Source organism: Ursus maritimus, unplaced genomic scaffold (genome assembly GCF_017311325.1).
Source record: "Ursus maritimus isolate PB19 unplaced genomic scaffold, ASM1731132v1 scaffold_5, whole genome shotgun sequence".
In the NCBI taxonomy this organism is placed as follows: domain Eukaryota; kingdom Metazoa; phylum Chordata; class Mammalia; order Carnivora; family Ursidae; genus Ursus; species Ursus maritimus.
Genome location: NW_024426663.1, coordinates 14,612,737 through 14,633,809, shown reverse-complemented (window position 1 = coordinate 14,633,809; position 21,073 = coordinate 14,612,737). Strand labels below are relative to the sequence as shown.

General features: G+C 38.4%; 2 protein-coding genes across 5 annotated transcripts in view; one reads left to right on the top strand and one right to left on the bottom strand.

Moving 5' to 3' along the window:
* The window catches only part of SPATA9 (spermatogenesis associated 9), a 64,071-nt gene extending 56,931 nt beyond the window's left edge, over positions 1–7,140 (bottom strand). For 2 of the 4 annotated variants that reach the window (XM_040622074.1, XM_040622076.1), the window contains exon 1: positions 7,021–7,140. The gene's annotated coding sequence lies outside the window, so the exon portion shown is untranslated. The remainder of the gene's footprint in view (positions 1–7,020) is intronic. The other 2 variants (XM_040622073.1, XM_040622075.1) reach the window with 1 other exon arrangement.
* Positions 6,454–21,073, top strand: part of RHOBTB3 (Rho related BTB domain containing 3) — a 52,641-nt gene continuing 38,021 nt past the window's right edge. The window contains exons 1-4 of the mRNA XM_008700880.2: positions 6,454–6,759; positions 6,939–7,164; positions 11,748–11,934; positions 20,473–20,627. Of these exons, the coding sequence (XP_008699102.1) occupies positions 6,758–6,759; positions 6,939–7,164; positions 11,748–11,934; positions 20,473–20,627 (570 nt within the window). The 5' untranslated portion in view covers positions 6,454–6,757. The remainder of the gene's footprint in view (positions 6,760–6,938; positions 7,165–11,747; positions 11,935–20,472; positions 20,628–21,073) is intronic.

The window sequence follows — 21,073 nt, the reverse complement described above, 5'->3', positions numbered from 1 at the left end:
TCAAATAAATAAAATCTTTTTTTTTTTAAATAAAGGTTCTCTGAAAAGAGCTCACAAAGTTATATGGATTTAAATGGAAGAACTGTTTCCTTAGATGGGTTACAAAATCACAATACTTATTTTTCAGTACCACTTGTTATGTGAGGGTTTTGGTTAATATCTAATGAATACATTTCTAATTTACCTGTTACTCATTTGTTTCTACAGTCTAATGAGAAGGTGTTGTAAATGTTTATATTTTTAACAAATGGCTTCAAACTGCATGGAAATTATATTTGGAAAATGTTTAACTGGGTTTAAAAAATCCTATAAGATATGAGTTTTTATAGGTTACATGCAGTGTTTTTCATCACAAAAATTATATAATGAAGGAAATATTTTCAAGCATCAACATAGCATAGTGGGTAAGGGCATAGACTCTGGAGCCAGTCTACTAAGTTGGACTCCCAACTCCTCAACTCATTGCTTATGTAGCCGTGGACAAGTTACTTAGTCTCTTTGTGCCTCAATTTTCTCTCTTGTGAATTAGAATGGCAATAGAACCTACTCAACAAGGTCATTATGAAAATTAAATAACTCAAATATTAGTAAAGTACTTAATATAATATCTGACATATAGTAAGTATACTTAAATATGTAAAGGATTAAGGGGAGAATTCTCATGCCCTGCTGTTAGAAGAGTGTAATAATTAAAATTACATTTAAAGACAGTTGGATATTATCTACCAAAGTTGAATATACACATATCCTGTGACCTAGCATACCCACAAATATATTTAACAAGAGTGGTCCTTGAGGCTTTGTTTGTAATAGGCAAAAACTACAAATAACCCTCATGTGCATCTACAATGAAATGGATAAGTCAAAGGCCTTGTCTGTATCCACTGGATGCTATTCAGCAATAAAAACAAATGAGAGGAACAAACCACAGCTACATTCACATGAGTGAATCTGACAAATGATGATGATCGTAGAACCAAGACACACAAGTGTATATATAGTGTGATGCCACTTATAAAAAGTTCAAAAAGAAACAAAACGACGTTTGTTTAGGAATGCACGGATAGTAAAGTTATATAGAAAAATAGATAAATAATAATCACAAAAGTCAGGCTCGTGATTATCTCTTAAAAAGGGAAGAGGACTGTAACTGAGGAGGGGCCTCAGGGGTGTGTGTGCATGTGTGTGTGTGAGCACGTGTGCCTGCTCCCTTGCATGAATGCTGATAGTACCCTGTTTTCTGATTTGGGAGCTGTTTAGGAATGTTTATTTTATAATTATTAACTTATGATAGGTTTTATGCACTTTTCTGTGTATGTGTGTTCTATTTCACAGTGAAGAAATTTTTAAAAACGCTACACAAGTCTGGTGTAGACTTAACATCTTACAGTACTATGTATTCTGGCCCCAACTTCTTTGCTGGAATAACTGCCTGTAAGATGTACCATGAATGAATTTCACATGGTTGCGCTCACTGTAACCTTAGCTTGGAATCCTCCCTTTTATTATTTTTTTTAATAAAAAGTTTTTGTCAAAACGACTAATCAGTGATTACACTTACACAAGTTTTGCATAAAATATAGTTTTTATTTTTAAAAATTCAATTATTACTTAAAATACCATTTAAAGAAGTAGCAGAGAAAGATTATCTTCTTTACTGTAGCTTTCCTTTAGTGACTCACAGAAACATGTCATTTTAAAATGTATTTCATTATTGAAACACAGTCTAGTAAATACCACACTGAAACAGAATCTATCCTAACAGAACCTATCTACCATAATGTGAGACATATTAAAAACATCTGTGCTTTCAGTTTAACTTTATGGTAAACTTCCCACATTGTGTAACTTGTTCCAGTACTTGTGTCTTGGGGTCTTTAGCAGTGTTTTATATGCATATTCTCAAGGTATTCGCTGTCAAAGGAATGCAGTTGTTTTTTTCCATTTGTGTTCCATGTATAATTTCAGACATTTTCATCTTGGCAAGAAGAAAACTGTTTTCCCAATCATATGTTGCTTTTTGACTTTCATTGTTAAGAAAGCTCAGAAGAGGCTTTTTAGCATTTATAATATATGAATTTTCTTTAAAGTATTGCTTAAATAGTACATTGCTAATTATGCTGGAGATACTGTGGAGTTTTGCCTTCATGTTTGGAATACCGAGTTTTTAAATGGCTAGCTAATTGTAATCAGTTCAGAATATCATCTATTAACTCCAACACGCACTGAGGGTAAAGTCAGTAATAGTGTAAATTCATATTATAACATTGTTCTTTCTAATTTCAATGATTATGGCCACCTTGTTAGATCTGATTAGTCATTAGTTTTTTACTTTGCAAGGTAGCTTCCAAAGGGCATCAGAAATGTAGCTCAGCCAATTGTGTTTGCCTGTTCTTGCATTATGAACACTACCGCCATTGGTCCATGCCATAACAATTAGTTTACTCAAATATCATACATAAATCCACTTAGTTAGATACAGAATTTGCACCATTTGGCAGTATGTTGAAAGCGAACAAAGGCGAGAGTCCTCCCCTCCCCTATTATGTGCTGCTGTGCTCCCCGCCCTCTTCCCAGAGCACCCCAGCTGCTTGCCCACTTATGGATCAAGTGGGGGTGCTGCTGCCAGTCTTCACATTAAATATAAGTAAAGCTTAATTTTTCCCCTCTTTTTTGGTAAAAAATATATGTAATTGTACATAGAAGTTCAAATATTTTATTCTAAAATTTCAGGGGTCAACTTCTGTACCCCACTTTGGAGACCCTTGCTCTAGATAAGTGTTTTAAGATTTTGTGGGGGTTTTTCAGTGTTAGAAAGCCCCTCTTTTTACTGAAAATAAACTTGAAACTCTAATATTTTTTTAAAATTAGATGACAATAACACTGGTCTGATTGACTTTGAGTTACGAGAAGTTGGTGCTCAGACCTCTCTAGGCATCCATCTTTCTCCCCAGCCTCCTCAGGTAGAAAACTAGTTTCCTTGAAACATAGTTGGAAAAATCCTATGCCAACCCTAATTCTTCAGATCTACCCTTAGTAGTAACACTTGCTTCCTCTCTAGTCATTAAGGAATCAGCCTATTTTTCAAAGGCTGGTATATTAATATTCATGATCTGGGGATCAGTAATAACTCATTGAGTTACCTCATACATACCTGACACGCATATGTGGCTACATTTTATCTGGGGGATGAGAACATCTATTAGAATGAATATAAAATAGTGGCATTTCAGCTGTGAAAATAGGAAAACATATTGTTTGGGCTAGAGGTGCTTGCTTTTCTGTTCCCCAGTGACCTTGAGATTGGAGGACATAATAATAATCGAATTTGTCACACCCTGGTAAAAGTAAATTTCTTGTTAAATGCTATTGAGGGAAACTACAAATATATAAGCCAAATAAACATTGTAAATAAAAGGAAAATAACTATGTAAAAGTAGTCTTAAGATAATTCTGAAAAGAATCTTTAAGATATCAGGAAAAGGACCATCTGCGATCTTGAATTAGTCAAGATAAGTAACACTAGCTACTGTAGTAATTGACCACAAAATGTCTGGCTTAACTCAGTAAAGATTCATTTTCTCACTCATGTCTCAGTACAATGCATGCAGTGGGGCAGCTGTGCTATAACCAGTTATTCAGGGACGCAGGCTTCCTCCATGCTGCAGACCAACAATTTCAAACACATGGCTTCAACATTGACGTGGCTTCATTCAATTAGCAGAAAGAGGGATAAAAGAGAGTGGAGAAGGCATGCTTTTCTTAACTGCTCAGCAGGGATTATATTCTACTGCCAAAACCTATTGTATGGCCCTATCTACATGTAAAAACTTTGGGAAATGTAGTTTAGCTCTGGGTGCTGGAAGAGAAGATAGGGTTGGTGAGCACCTAGCTGAGCTCTATCATATATACAGAGGCATTCCTAATCTATAATTGAGTGTCACCAGGTCTGCCTTTGGAAATCTCTTGGGAAGTCACTGTCTTTTTTGCTTGTTGTAATAAAGGCATCTGCACTCCAGCAGGAATTTCAGCTCTTGCCGTTCCCTGAACAAGCCATGATTTTCCATGTCTCTACACCTTTACTTTTGATTTGCATATGATGTCTGTCCATTCTTTCTAAAACTCTTTCTCTTTCCTCCTCTCTCCTCTTCTTCCATATCTAGCAATTCCTCCTCATCCTTTAAGACCCAAGACAATGTTTACTTCCTCTATGAACTTCTTTCTGATGACACACAGGCACAGATCTCTTCTTAATGTTCACTGAACTTTATCCTTGTACTTTGTACCTACCTCTGCTACTGAATGTGTGAGCCTGTATTATAATTATTTAAGGAACCAGTATGTTTTCAAAGGATTGGGTGATTAATATTTACAATATAGTGACCCTTAATTATAGACTTAGTTTCTCAAGGGTAACACTTGAGTCTTATATATCTTAATATCTCCCATGCCTGCCTAGCACAGGCCTGGCTCACATACTCAATAATAGAGGAGAAAAATGAATGCTGTCTCTCTTCCTGCCAGTTCCCAATCTGATCCCCCTTTTTCATATTGTGGCAAAGACATATGAAATGTATCATCTTCACCATTTTTAAGTGTACATTACAATAGTGGTAACTATATGCATCTTGTTTGCAAAAGATCTCTAGAACTTTTTCATCTTGCAAAACTGAAACTCTATTCGTTGAACAACTCTCCATTTCCTCCTACCCCCAGTCTCTGATAACTACCATTCTTTCTGTTTCTAAGATTTTGCCTAGCTTAGATAACTGATGTTAGTGGAATAATGCAGTATTTGTCTTTTCGTGACTGCCTTATTTCACTTAGCATAATGCCCTCAAGATTCATTCAGGTTGTTACAGATGACAGGATTTCCTTCTTTTTTAAGTCCAAATGTTTCATTGTAGGTACATACCACATTTTCTTTATCCATTCATTGTTACTGTCTTTGTTTTTGACCTGTGGTTACTAGAGGGGACTGACAAGAAAATATTTTCTGTTGCCCCAAGAGAAAAGGTGATCCTAAACTCTTAAATAGTTCAGGATGGTTTATGTTCTAGAGACTAAAAGAGAAATTATACTTAGTGCAAGGGAAACTAGATTAAAAAAAAACCCAACCAGTGACTACAGAATGAATGCCTCTTGTCATACCCTAGAAGCATGAGAAACTGTATTATACTGCTTCCAACTGAGCAGCAAGGGCCCATAATAAAAAGCTGTTCACATTCCAAAGGCCTCTTACCCTAGTCTTTTCACTGCCCTACTCAGTACCTCAGTACCTCTTCAATACCTCATGCCCTCAAAATAGCTCTTTTGAGAAAAGAAATTTTAAAGTAGGGCAAAATAAATAAGGAAAGGGATAAATAAAAACTCTTTCAACACAGAGCACTTGTGAGAATTTTTATGTTTATGGAGAAGCTGAGTCCCAGAGTAACCTCTGGCCCTTCTTCTTGGTGTTAGTGGATTCCAGTGTTCATTTGCATCAAGGTAGTTTGAGTCTCTTTAGAAACCTTCATAACCTTTACTTCAGTGCGTTATCATGAAAGAATCTGAAGTATCCTTGCATTAGCATGATCGTTATTACTTCAGTTGGTCTAAGGAGCTATTATTAAATATGTAGCCAGAATGTGTACTGAAAATCTCCAAGTAAACTAGCATTTAGCTTGTAAACACGTTAAACATCTCACACGTAACTTCTTTTTAAAACTATCACAATAAGAACCCCAGCACTTTAAAAAAAACCCTGCAGTTTTTGGCAAAATATGCCAAATATAGCTTGAAATAGTAAATAATCCCTCAAAAGCGATATTAGCAAATTAATTGGTGTATGAACAAAGAACCCTTTCTGCTCTAGCATGAATGTTGCCTTTATTTTTTTCTCACAAGTATGATTTTTAGAAAACAGCTGTAGCGCATGTTGACAAATGACAAAGCGGCAGACGTGGTAAAACACTTTCCGTCAAGGCCAAGAGGGGAAAAAATTTTGGGCTGCTGGAGCGGCCAACGGGCTTGAATGCCTAGCTTCCCTACCTCTTTTTATCCCAGTCTTTAGGGAGCGGGGGCCTCACCGCCCCACCCCCCTTTCCCTGGCTCTGGTTACAGCCTTTCGAGTTGAACAAACTTGCTGCGGGCGGATTGGCGATCAGGAGCTCCCAGGCTTGGGCGTTGTATTTATTAATTTATATTCCGCGGGGCCCTGTGCGGGCTGCTCCTTTGTATCCGGAGGCCGCTGCCTGGGCCCGGGGCCCCGGCGGGGAGCGCGCCCCCCGCGTCCTCTCGACCCCCAAGGCCAGCACGTGCTGCGCCCGCCTGCCAGGCCAGCCGAGGGGGCGGAGGCCCCGGCTTTTCTCCTAAGCCACTCTCGGCCAGAAGGAGGAGCAGCAGCAGCAGGAGGCGACAGCTGCCCTGCCCAGGGAGCGCGGCAGAGAGGGGGCTGCAGCGCCCGGGCGCCTGGCCACTCTTGGCTGCAGCGGCGGCGGCCGGGGAGGCGGGGAGCGGCGGGCCGCTCGGGATGTTCCCGGGCACTTCCTGACTGGTTGGCAGCGCGCACACGGCCCGACTCGCACGTCCCCGGCCCCCTTGTCGCTCGCTCGCTCGCGCGGGCCCGCTCTGCGTCGGCCGCGCCGCGGTGGAGGCGCGCGAGGGGGACGCGGCCGGGGATGAGCTGATTGCGGGTAAATACGCCGCCGCCTGGCCCAGAGAGGCCGCGAGGAGCCGCTTTTCTACGAGTCGCCGCCCTGCCCTTGGATTTGAGATCATGTACGTACGCGTCGCAGTCCTGCCATTGTCTCTACCCCAACGCGTGTCGTGCGCCCCAGCGCGAGGGGCTCCTGCTCATCCTCGCCGCGCGCTGCCCCCCGCCCTTCCTGTTCGGATTAAAGTGATTCTCGGGCTGACCACGCGCCTCTTTTCCCCCTCTCCCCTTCACTGTCGTGTAGGTCCATTCACATCGTGGCGCTGGGGAACGAGGGGGACGCGTTTCACCAGGACAATCGGCCGTCGGGGCTCATCCGCACTTACCTGGGGAGAAGCCCGCTGGTCTCGGGGGACGAAAGCAGCTTGTTGCTGAACGCGACCAGTACGGTCGCACGGCCGGTGTTCACCGAGTATCAGGCCAGCGCGTTTGGGAATGTCAAGCTGGTGGTCCACGACTGTCCCGTCTGGGTAAGAGGTGGCAGCTGCTTTGTGCCGAGGCTGACAGAGCTTTTCTTTCATTGGTTTTCCCTCTTCTCCGTTTTCCCCCTTTCATGAATGTGGACCGTCAGGGTCACCTGGGTAGAGTTTTTAAAACATTTTGGGGGAAATCTTTGCTTTCCTTTGTTTCATTAGGCAGGAGGCAGCCCGGTCATAGAACACTCTTCGAACGCAAAAAGCCCCAGTGGCAACATGGAGCACTTACTCCTACGATTCACGGCTGTAGGTTGTCCCTTGGGAGCTGGCAGTTGAATGTGACAACCCCAAGGGACGGGGTCACTAAGTTTCACCAGCAGAGAGCAATGTTTTTTCATGCCTACCCTGTGGGTGATAGTGTAATATTAGTGTTCTAAAAATAAAGTCCTCTGAAAGCTCAACACAAGCAAAAATAAATTTCACTGGGACAGTTCAGGAATAGGACCCCTGGAAAGGAGAGGAAGAGACAGAGACTGAGAATTAATTTTAAACCACTCATTTATAATACTATCCTCCTTTGAATTTTTTAATTAGTGTTTTTAATTTTAATAATGCAGTTACTCTTGTTATATTGGCCGTTTGCTTTCAGTGACTCATAAATCAGAAATAGTAAAATTGCTTGGAATTTTCAGAAACCTTTAAAATTTGCAATAATTAAAAGAAATTGTAATGAAGTTGATAAAATTCTAGCCTGATTCTTGAGTGCTTGATAAAAGGAGAAAGGAATCTACTCTCTGACACACAAATATTTTCAGTACACAATAATATAGTAATAATGTAATACACAATAACAGTAATTATTTAAATGTTTTCATTTAATCTTATTTGAAAATTTCTGATATTGGACTTACAATATTATAACTGAAGCTAAAGATTATATTTTGTAACTGAAGAAAGCTTAGTGTCTGAAAAAGAATACAAATTATCATTATGTGAGATTTTACCTTTAAACATCAATTTTAAAAAACTGAATTATGTGCTATAGGGAACTAATACACCTTTCTAAAGGAATGTATGGAATATACCGAGAAAAATTACTTACGCAAATTATGGGATGAAAAGATCACTAGCTCAAATAAATTTTCAGTTAAAGGATATTTATATTAATAGGCTAAAATAAATGAAAAATGGGTTTTTTTCAATAACCGGGTTTAAACTCCCATATATCATAGTGATGATGCCAATGATAAGAAGCATCGGTAAGGAACTTGCTGGCTGGAGTCTATGCAAGCAAATGAAACACTTCTTTTACTTTGGCCATTTCACTGTGAAAGATCATACAGTTTAAAAACTTACTGGTTTTACACACAGTTGAACAAATGTGAGTGAATAGAGTAAATAAATGTAGGGAACATAAAATAAGCTGAATTAGGATGTTAGGATTACTTTTCCTGTTTTTTCTTGCAGCTGTTAACTCCTTCCCGTTATGTTGTTAATTTAGCAAAAAACAATACTTGTGATCCCAGGTATTGTAGTAAATGAAATCTTCCAAATGAATTAAAATACGCCTCTGTAGTCCAGATTTTTGCCCTATACTGATTCGTTATGGTTTATTGTGATAATCACCTTTTGTTTGTGTAGACTCTGGTTCTGTTTAAGACATTGAGCTTTGGTGCACTTTTTTGGGTTATAATGGTCTTCAAGCATAAGGGAGAACATTTGTAGAGCTTCCCTTTACAAGGTGCTTTTCTTTTCTTTGTGGTAAGTAAATTCCATCTGAGATATCCAAGTTGATTGTATTTATCAGCTGATACTTGACATGTACTGGAACAGAATATTCAGTATAGCAAAGCAGATAGAGCACAGGTTTTGATAGCAAAAGAACCTGATTTCAGATCCCCGCATTGGTGCTTAGTGGTTTTCTCTGGTGAGTCAACTATCTTCTCTTAGTCCTGTTCTTCCCTGTGTATACAATAAAAAGACTGCTTGCCTCCTAAAGACTTCCTGCCTCCTAGAGCTGTGCTGAAGAGTGAATGAGATAATACCTGTAAAGTTCTTAGGATAAAAGCTGACATGTAGCAGGTACTCGAGGTGGTAGCTACTATAGTAATAAAGTGTTTATTGCAACGTTAGTGTAACTATATATCACTTATACTGAGTGAAAGTTAAGTTTCCCTACACATCACTCAAATTTACATAAATACAGTACATTGAGGCAGCAGTGTTAGTACTTAGTAGGTGCTGTATTTGCAGCCCTGCCGTCAGGTAGATTAAAATTGTTGTTTTGCTGTAACATTTTGGGTTATTTTTTTTACAAGATGAGTTCCATTCTCCCAGTGTGGCTCCAAGTCTTGCATTGCATAACCTCCTAGAGGAAATCCTGGAACTGATTTACAAGGGGTGGGAGAATTTGATTTCCTTCGTGTTTCTAGAAACCAGGAGAGCATTTTCTCTTTGACATAGCTTGATTAGAAATGTGGTGTTGTTTCCTTGGAATCGGAGTGAGATAGTTTGTGCTTCTCTTTTCTAGTTTCTTCTGTAGATCCGTAGCCTCACTCTGGATCCTTGCCGTATACTTGGCACTTTTAACATAAATGTGCTTCAAATTCGTTTTACGCAGTTCATTATTTGGTATGTGTTTCTCAAACCTACCCTCCTTTTTTTGTGCAATTATGTTATTTTATTTCTAGATCTTTTCCTGTTTACCAAAAATATTCCACAAAAAGTAGTGAGGTAATGCATGTGCAATTTTCTTGTGCAGGGTTTGAAAATCTGATTTGTGTTAAAAATAAAATTATTTGTAGTTTTCGTGTCCTCAATACAACAGATAATGCCGAACCCATTTTCTCATGACATTTTCCTCTAAATATCTCTTTTTTGCCCAGTACACCTCTCCAGTAACTCTGGAATTTTAAACTGTTTGGAATGCAAAGAGCAGTTACTTTTGATTTGTTCTCTCAGAGTTAAATGGCTGTTTAATATTGGTCCCACCTATGTTTAGCTTTTGTTGTTGTTTTTTATTCCATTCATCTGACTTTGTTCTCTTTCTTTGTTACACTTGTGTACCCTTGTTATGCGTGTATACTTTGAGCTCGGATACTATAACAGATACAATTGGAACTGAATGGGTTTGTGGTTTGGGATTTGGAAATTAGCAGAACTCTGCTGGGAAGCTTTCACGTTTTCTTGATCTGTTTCCCATTTCACTTCTCCCCCCTCTTAGTTCAAGTTCAAGACTTTGCCTTTGGTGTTTATATTCCCATAGTTTGCCTATTTTTCTCTTTTGGTCCTTTTAAACTTCATTTTTAAATGCTCCTATTTTCAATAGGGTATTTATACCTAAAAATTCTGCAGTTCTTGTTACTGTGAGTGTACTTGTGGGAAATGGGTGGGTTGGGGTGGATATAGGGAATTGGGAGAGGCTTTGATGAACACCGTGGACGTACTGGTGAGAAGCAGCTCTCTCTGCAAAAGGGCATTGCTGTGTAACACTTCCCTAGAATTTTCTGTCATACGGTAGAAGCTCTGTCACATGGATCTTGATCGACTGATTCCAGGATTATTACCCTGTTTTGGACTCATATATCAAAGTGCAGACTTTCATAGCCCAACAGTTTTTGGACCTGTTAGCCACATCTAACTATTTTCTTAATCTAGCTTTAATATATCCTGGAAATACATACCAAAGGCCACATGAAAGGACAAATAATGATTAATAGTTAACTAGAATATGAGAAGAAACCTACTAATGCATATTTAGCAGTGGTATTAAGATATATATTTTTCTTGTGCTACTATTCACATAAAAACTTTGAAAAAATACTTCTAAAATATCAAAGCTTTTAAGAAGTAGGCTTTGTGATAAATTACTTTGGTCCTGATTCTAAATATAAATATTATTAACTGTAGTCCAGAAGTGAAAATTTCAAAATTGAAAGGTTTATCCTGAATTTTTGACTTACATAAGCTAAATACATGAATTGAAAATTTGTTTCTTACCATGTTAAGACCTTATAATACACGGTGTTTTCTATGAAACATATGTCCCTACACATAGACATACCACACACGTATGTATACAGTACTGTCCAAAGGATGGATAAAGTTGAAAAGTATTTATAAATTTTGAAAATATGTATAAAATATATGGAACTCCGGAGAATTCACAATGTATCGCAGTTTAAAACACTGAACAATCCTGCAGCGTCTAATTGGGTCACAGAAAATCCTTTGAAGCTTCCTTACTCATACTGATGCTTGGGCATCTAATGCTGTAGTGCTAACATTTTCAAAATTATTAGGTGATAAAAGTATGGCATAATTTTAAAACAAAGTGCTTATTTTTAAGTACAACTACTAAAAAGGGGCTGCTTATTTCATGAGACACTCAGTAATTCTGTAGATCTGCTTCACAGTACAACAACTACACTGTTGTCTAGGCTAAATGAATACGTAAAAAGAGAAGAGTTGGTAGGCTTCAGACATTTTTAATTTTAGGTCGTTACTTATTTAAAAACAAATTCTTTTTATGAATTCCAAAAATTAAACTATAGCAAAAAATGGCATGTGTCCCATTTTACTTCATGACTGATTTGAAGACAAGTCGACTAAAGAGTGCTCTTTGCATTTTGGTTTAGGACATTTTTGACAGTGATTGGTATACCTCTAGAAACCTAATTGGGAGTGCCGACATCATCGTGATCAAATACAACGTAAATGACAAGTTCTCCTTCCACGAAGTGAAGGATAATTATATTCCAGTGATAAAAAGGGCATTAAATTCAGTTCCAGTAATCATTGCTGCTGTTGGTACCAGACAAAATGGTAAGTATTCAATTTTTTTTTCTTGTGATAGGAGTGCAGGTTCCATGTTCATTTTAAATAGTGTTAAGTTTATTAATGATTATTATGGGTCTTTTTTTTTTTTTGGAAAAAAAAATGACTATGTTCAAATGCCAGCTGTTATCTCTCCATCACTGGATATGATAGTGAGACATCAAAGGAAAGTGTCACAGACTACTGCTGGGATTCTGATGGGAACAAATTTGTCTTCTAAATTGCTCTTCCACAGAAGTGAAGGAAGTCAGTAATTGTATTCTTTTGATATAGGAGAGGTATTAGGCTGGCACTGAGCTCTGGAAGATTGCTTTTGACATTCTAAATGTCTGTCCAGTGGGAAGGATAGATTGTCCGCAGAAGGACTGGGCTTCGGAGCAGGATTTTTAGGTAGCCAGGAACGAGCGAGCTGGAGACACTGACGGTCCCGCCTGAGAGAGAGAGAATCATTTCCTCCATGGCTGATGGATTCCGTTGGCTCAGTCCATTCCAGCAGTGGTGGCTGTGCATATCATTGTCAGAAGTCCTAGGACCAACTCAGAATTCACTTTGGTTTGGTGGAATTTTGATAGTTCTTTATAGTGGTATTTCCCCAGTGAAGCTGTCTTTAAAATTTGATTCATTTATTTTTTTCCTTTTCATTAAGGTATAGTGAAGTAAAGGACACACAGTTCACTAGGTACCATGAGTGCAGCTTAATGCATTTTTACACGTTTATACATCCATGCAGCCATCTTACAGGTCAAGAAAGAGAATGTTTGCCTCACTTTGGAAGGCTCATTCATGCCTCTTCCTAGTTACTAGCCCCCCTCCCCAGAGATGACCGCTATTCTAACAGTATAGATTAGTTTTACCTGTTCTAAAACTTCATATACATGGGATTATACTGTATGTAGTATCTTGTTTCTAATTTCAATTAGCATAATACCTACATTCATCCATGTGGTGCTTATCTAAACTTGTTATTTTGCTGTGTATTTTTCAGTTGTGTGAATGTGCTGTAATATATTTATTCATTCTCCTTTTCGTGATGCTTAGGTTGTTTCCTAGGAGTAGGATTTTGGGTCATGGTCATAGGGTATTAGGAGACACAAATGAAGCAGACTTGACCCTTCCTTGACCCCACATCCCCTCTACTTCCCTATGTTTCTTTTTATTGCTGCCCTCGACTCTTGAAAGAGTCATCCACACTTCCCGAGTGCACTTCCTGACTTCCCATTTCTTCTTCAGTCCACTACAGTCTGACTTTGACTTTCACAATTACACTGGGTTTGTTCCCACCCAGGGTTACCAGTTAAATGCTTATTGCCAAATTTGATTTCCATTTCCATATAATTAACACTTTAATTTATATTTTAATAACAATTCACCCTTTGAGGTTATTCGAACACATCTCTCCCTCCATTTAAAAAAGCTACTCTTTCTTTCTTGGTTGTTTCAATTCTCTGTCTTCTTACTAGTCAATACCCCCTGCCCCCCTTGCCCCCCAATACACATATTGAACCAGTAGATCCTTAGTTGTTGCCAGGGTTCCATCCTTTGGCTTCACCTCTTCTTGCTGTTTACTCTGACCTTGAATCTGTTAATATGTTGCTCTCCCTTCCCCTGTATAGACACTGATGAAATACCCAGTCTCTTTCTCCAGCTCTAGTTTCTCTTCCAACCTGTGTTACCACAGAATCTTCCTCTTTCTGCTGAATTCCCTGTCTTGGTGAATGATGCCAAACCTATGCATTCACCCAAACTAGAATCATCCAACCCAGTTTTTCTCCCATTCACCATATCCAGTGGGCTAAGAAGCTCTTTTGGTTTCACATTCCAAATAAACCTCAAATTCATTGTTTTCTCTTTATCTTCATTGGATTTCAGATCCTAGTCATTTAATTATCTGTCATAGTGGCCTTCTTTTTGGCCTAAAGGGGCAGTTCCTGATCTTGTAGGCCCTAAAACTTATACAGTTCTAGAGGTCCTTTGTAAGGAAAAAGTGACAACATTACACACACACACACACACACACACACACACACACATTTAGAAAGAGAAAAGGAAGCATGACAAGTTGCAAATCTAAAAAGCTATCAAATAAAACCACAATGAGACGCCTCCTCACACTGGTCAGAATGGCTAAAATTAACAAGACAGGAAACAACAAATGTTGGCGAGGATGCAGAGAAAGGGGAACCCTTTTGCACGGTTGGTGGGAATGCAAGCTGGTGCAGCTACTCTGGAAAATGGTATGGAGGTTCCTCAAGAAGTTAAAAATAGAGCTACCCTATGACCCAGCAATTGCACTACTAGGTATTTACCCCAAAGACACAAATGTAGTGATCCAAAGGGGCACCTGCACCCCAATGTTCATAGCAGCAATGGCCACAATAGCCAAACTATGGAAAGAGCCGAGATGTCCATCGACAGATGAATGGATAAGGAAGATGTGGTATATATATATGTGTGTGTGTGTGTGTATATATATATATATATATACACACAGAATAGAATAGTACTTGGCCATCAGAAAGGATGAATACTTACCATTTATTTTGATGTGGGTGGATCTGGAGGGTATTATGCTGAGCAAAATAAGTCAATCAGAGAGAAACAATTATCATATGATCTCACTCATGTAGAATATAAGAAACAGCGCAGAGGATCATAGGGGAAGGCAGGGATAATTGAATTGAAAGTCATCAGAGAGGGAGAAAAACCATGAGAGGTTCTTAACTGTAGGAAACAAACTGAGGGTTGCTGGAGGGGAGGTGGGTGGGGGGATGGGATAACTGGGTGATGGGCATTAAGGAGGGCACGTGATGTGGTGAGCACTGCATATTATATGCAACTGATGAATTATTGAACACTACATATGAAAGTAATGATATGCTATATGTTGGCTAATTGAATTTAAATAAAAAAAATAAAAAGCTGTCAAATACTGCAAATATCTAAAAAATATTTCTGTTATTTAACAGCTTGACATTTCTTTAATTTTTCTTATGTTCGTTGTCTGCATAGTCTTTGATTACTTCTTCATATGATAACCACTTTTGATACTTTCTATATAGAGAAGAAAATTACAGTTAGTGTTTCTTCCAGCATATTTCTTCGCTCTTCACATCTTTTTTTTATGTGTCTCTAATGTCTTTCTCGTCTCTTTTAATCCAGAAAAGTTCCCCAGAGTTTTGTTTTGTTTTGTTTTTCTTGGTCTTTCATGACATTGGCATTTTTAAAGAATCTAAGCCCATTATTTGGCATAATTCCTTTAGTTGTGATGACTGTGATTGCAAAATAGTGATTTTCTATCATTCCACCTACACTTATTAGTTGGTGTTCTTCTGTAAATAGAACTTTCCCTTCTCTCTGCTCCCACATCTTTCTTTTAGAATCATTATAGTTAGTGGATTTTTTTAATTCAATATTTTATAATCTGTTCTTCTCATTATTCTTTCTGTTGCTCACACTACTCCAAATTTGCATGGAGAGAGTCTTTTCAAGCTAGTTGCAATTAAGTTTTGAGTGCTTCCTTGTTTTCTGGCATAAGATGTTCCAGGCTCACCTGGAATCAGTCATTTCTTCAGGGATCCCTGGTTCCATTTAGTGAGCCATGATATTTAGAAACCAAGATCAGGGCTTTAGGGGTGCTCATAACTTTGTCATTGCTTCAAGGCCCTTTCATTGGATATATATATATTTTTAAAATACATATCTTTTAATCATGAGTTCCCACTGATACTCTTTTTCCAATCCAGTATTTGTATCTCACTTCAGTAATTTTCTCTTGTCATGTCTTACCTAAAAGACATGATCCTTCATGGTCTATCTCCTGACTACTTCTGCAACCTGTAGGCACGATCTTTTGTGTCTTATGTACCCAACACACTGAACTGCTTGAACTTAATGTCTTTCTTTAGGTCTGGGAAAGTCTCAACTGCATGATTTCTTCAGGTATCACCTTCCCTCATTTTCTCTATTCTGTCCTTTTTGAACTCTTATTAGACTGATGTGGAAACTTCTGGATCTCTCCTCTGTTTCTCTTATCTTTCTTTTATGTTTCCTAATGTTTATTTCTCTGTGTTGTGTTATAGGAGAATTCTTTGGTCTTTTTCCCCAGCTCACAGATTACTTCTGCAGGATCTATCCTGCCCTCTTGCATTATTACACTTTTAAAAATTTCCACAGCTTTTCATATCCAAGATCTCTGGTTGTTTTTCATAATTTCTTCTACCTGTTTTAAGAATGTAAATACTTTAAGAAGAAAACCTCTCTCAATTAATTATACTTATTTTAAGATTCTGTTTTGATTGGTCTATTAAGTCTTGTTTTAAGGAAGACAATCTAAGTCTTTTCATTTGATGAGATTTTATTTCATAGTATGGAGGCTTCTTAAATGTTGGGTAATTCTTAATTTGCGTAGTTTTGCAGTTTAGATTCTCTGTTGGATTAACGCCTTTCTCCTCCTCTGCCCAGCTGCTCTCTGAGGTTGGGGTGGGAGTGAGAGCTCATATGAGATCTGCAGGCCTCGCTGCTTCCACTGGGGTCTTCAGCTGACCTCCACTCAGTTGTCGGTGGGCCTCCTTATTGCTCCCCCATGATTGAGCATTGAGTATTCTTGATGTTGCCCAGCGTGTGACTTCCCACCCGTCCTCTGAGCTTCAGCTTCCCTCTTTGGTCCTATGCTATCTGCCTTTCTCCTTTAGGCACTCCTCCTTCCTGGGCTGATGAGTTTCTCTCCTCTTAATTTTTGAGTGTTGCTCTATATGCACATTTCCCTTCCTCTTTCCCCCACCCCTCCCTTTTTCCTTCCTTCCATTTCTCTCTCCTTTCTCCTTCCCTCTCCCTCCCCTCTTTGTTTAGTCATTTCTGTGATTTGGCAGGGAGAGGAGTTGCAATGTGAGCTTAGCTTGCCATTTTGAAACTGGAAGCTAATGTGTTGTTGTTCTTTCTTACACCCAGACCTCCGTATATGCTATATCCTCTAATGGGAGTGCCCCTCCTGTCATATCTGCATGACAAATTCATACTTATCCAGTAAATCACTACCTCTTCTGTGAAGCCTTCCATAATCTTCAGGCAGAGTTCATTTCTTCCCTTCTGTTCCCGTGGTGATTTTGCATACTTTATTTTAGTATTTATTATATGTATTATATTATAATTTGCAGTCGTGTCTATGTTGGCTCAGTTGACTATGAGCTTTTATCTGTGTGTATTTCTTGTTTGATATATGGTAGGTACTCAATAAACATTTGTTCAGTTAGTGAATGAATGGTTTTAAACAAGATGAAATTAATTTCACATATAGATGTGATTGCAAAGTAATTACCAAGCTAAATCTGATATTCAACCTGAGGATTTTTATTGCTTAACCTCTCCCAGTCCCTTGCAATACATGAATCTGTGCTGTGTGTTCTCCTGATAATTCCTCTCCTGAGCTCTTTTTAGAATTAGCTCAGCAAACACAATCAGTCTCATCATTTTCCTTTGTTACACATATTTTGACAAGCTTGACTTGTGTGTCTTCTTCACCACATTTGGCTTTGAACAAATTTTTGGCTTTTACTAAATATTGAACCTGTCTTTTAAAAAGAATTTTTTTTCTGAACATGCCTAGGGGTATTCATAGCCTTAAGCTCCCCAAAATGGGCATCCTGTCTTTTCTTTTTGAAATTCTGATAGAATCGAGTACATTGCTAGGCTAGAATTCTGAAAAGGATTTCTAAAACTTTCAAGCACTTGGCAACATTGTAAGAATCACCCTACAGATTCTGAAAGCCACTGCTTTGAAAGAAATGCCATTCATTTGAATTCCAGAGTTACCGTGTGTTTGCTTTCCAAAAAAAATAGACATTTGTGATAACACCTTAAAGGATGTCACATAAGAGAAAGAAAAAAGACTGTACTGTTAACCAAAAGTGTAACACTGATGTCTGGAGTCCTTGTGACCCTGAGGTGCGCTCACAGGAGTGATCTCCTGAAGAAGGCACCGCAATTTAAAATTATTTTGGGTCCTCTCATGGTTCCTGGTAAAATGCATAATGTAGGTTTATTTATTCCGTAAATGTTTTGTTGGTTTTCCTGCTATACCCACCACATAATGATGAGACATTTTTTCCCTTTTGGGTGCATGTGAACAAAAAGCAATGTCTTCTGTGTCACAGAGGAGATGTGAAGACTAGATGTGAAGAGGAATTTTCTAGGCGTGTATGTCAGTAAGGGGCCATGGCTACACACAACGGAAAACCCTGGTTAGCTGGGTTAAACCTGAAATTAGACAGATTTTCCTTCAAATCAAGATTACTTGTTAAAAATTATTTTACATTATGTTCACTTTATTTTTCACTTGAAACCGGTTGCTCAATTTTTGTTTAGAAATACAGTTTAATAAGATGGGCTGCCTACTCACCCCATTCCATCAACATAAGGAGAGCTTTGTAGACATAAGAAGGCCTCTGTCTTCAGAAAATCAAAGGCACTGTGTATGATTCTTTGTAAAGAATGTGAAATACCAATGTGTTATTTTTCAAGATAGGCTAAATTCTGTATAGAAACTTCATGTGCTCCAAACCCATGATGATCTTGGAAAAAGTAAAAGCAAAAACTCAGAATTCGTGGCTTAATTTTGAGAACCCATGCTTAACTTTTAAATCACTGTCTTTACTCAAACTAAATTTTTATCTTATCTTTTGATATCACTTTGCTTATCAGAGCAAGTAACAGTTTTATCGTTGTTTTTCCATCTCAGACACACAAAGAGACTTGGACAAGTCACTTATCTTCCCTGAGCCCCAGTTTCTTCCTTTGCAAAAGGAGGATGTAAATTCCTGGTTTCTGAGCTCTAAAATGCTTTCAGTGAAGCTGAAATTATCTACGTAGTTACATGCATAGCACGCACATGCCCTAAATATCCTTTGTGTACATATATATGGTCTACCTATATGCAGTTCATTGGTAAGGAATTTGTTGTGTAGACTGTGGGAAGTTGCCCAAATGTCCTTTTCAAAAAAAAAATTTGTTTTAGATTTTATTTGTTTATTTTAGAGGGAGAGAAAGCGGGGAAAAGCAGACAGGGAGGGATGGGGAGGGGGAAAGACTCTCAAGTAGGCTGCACGCTGAATGCAGAGCTCCATGTGGGGCTTGATCTCACAACCCTGAGATTGCGACCTGAGCTGAACTCAAGTCAGACACTTAACCAACTGAGCCACACAGGTGTCCCCCAAATGCCCTTTGAGGGCCACTGTACTTACTCCCTCAGTTACCACACTGTGGGCTGCTGATGGTGGACAGCTGAGTCCCTTCCTAGGTATTACTTTGTGCTGATAGAAGTTGTCTGCTCAAGGTTCTGCCCCCTCCATGGCAGCCCTCATCTAATCACTGATTATCTTGATTGATTTAGGAGCACAAAGGCCCAGCTGCCTTTCCCCAAATGGGGAACCATTAAAGGGCCATCTAAGCTCCAGAACCCCAAGTAGGATCCTCTGAGATCTTTGTTGTAGCTATATTGCAGTTTGAATTTTTTTCTCTGCCCAGTCCTCCTTCCCTCATCCCTGAGAACATTTGTTCCCAAGATCATTCCCCCAATAAACCTCCTGTACACCAGTCTCCATCTGAGAGTCTGCTTCTTAGGGAAACTAATCCATAACAACATGCATTTCTAGAAATGAATTTATCCCTCTTTGATTTGGCTGCTGTTTAAACAATGATGTATCTGATGTGTCATGAAGCAAAACAAAGCTTGCTGATGAATCTAGAGTTGAATATACATTTTTAGCTTTATTAAGGAGTGTCCTAATAGATATGCTGATCTACCACCTGCCCAGCCATACACCTGTACGTGGTACAACCATGAGGCTTAGGATAGTTCACATTTTGAATAAATACTTTTTATTCCTTTAGTTTATGATTTTTAATCTTGAATAGAAAGATAAGTGATTGAATTTGGTTTCTGCAGTCAAATATACTTTAGAGTCTAATAATTGAAATGTATGGATTAATAAAAATGTACTTTATATGAAATCTACAAAATTTTGCAGCCTTGAGGATTCACATCTAGTCAACTCGGTGAATATATTTCGAGTTTATTACAAAAAGAAAGAAAGAAAGAAAGACAGACAGAAAGAAAGAAAAAGGAAAAGAGCTAACCCACTGTTTTCCATGGTTTCTATGGGCAATTAAGTTGTTAATTTTTATTGATAGGGTGTCAGCATTGTATAAAGGGAAACATGTCCTCCATTACTAGTTGATTGGTTTAATTACTATAAAAGTCTTGGTAATATATATTCACTTATTTTTAAGTTTTTCTGTTTTCTAAGATACTGTTTATTCCGCTTGCACTCAAAGCTTGTTTACTTTAGGGAACTTTCTATTAACACTGATGCTTTTTATTCAGAGTCTAGTTGATAGTATATATACCAAATGCCCCTGAACTGTGGTTCTGGTATGAGCTGTTAATTTGTTGTTTAATGTTCAGGTTGCCTGTGTGTGTTTCTTTTCCTGTTTAATTTCAAAGCTCGTTATTACTCATACTTATTTTCTCAGAAGAATTGCCTTGTACGTGCCCGCTGTGTACCTCAGACAGAGGGAGCTGTGTCAGTACGACGGAAGGAATCCAGCTTGCCAAAGAACTGGGAGCTACCTACCTTGAACTACACAGCCTTGATGACTTCTATATAGGGAAATATTTTGGAGGAGTGGTAAGTGGCAATCCCTGTTACATAAATTTAAGTCATTTGTCAGGTTGGCTGTGTAGCTATTTTTTAGAACCTCAATTAGAACTTTAGTTTTAAAAGCATGATTGGTTTTAACTTTGAGAAACACACTGAGAGTAGAAGTAAAGAGTAAAATTATAATTTTATTTTTCTATCCAAATGAAGCATTTTCTGTTGTCCAATAGGATATTTTAGAATTTTCCGTTTGGTGACAGTGTTGTGTTTTGTTGTACATATCGAATCATATTTACTTACACAAACCTGCGGTGTCATTTGATTCGTAATCTTTATATAGTTCAACGAGCCTTACAACTCAAACCATTGGGCCCTGAAAGTTCTCCTTCATTTCTACTACAATTTGAAAAGAATGATTTTTCTTCCTCCACGTGTGCGTCGTCAAGATTTTGTATACTCCTAAATGATTCAGCTCA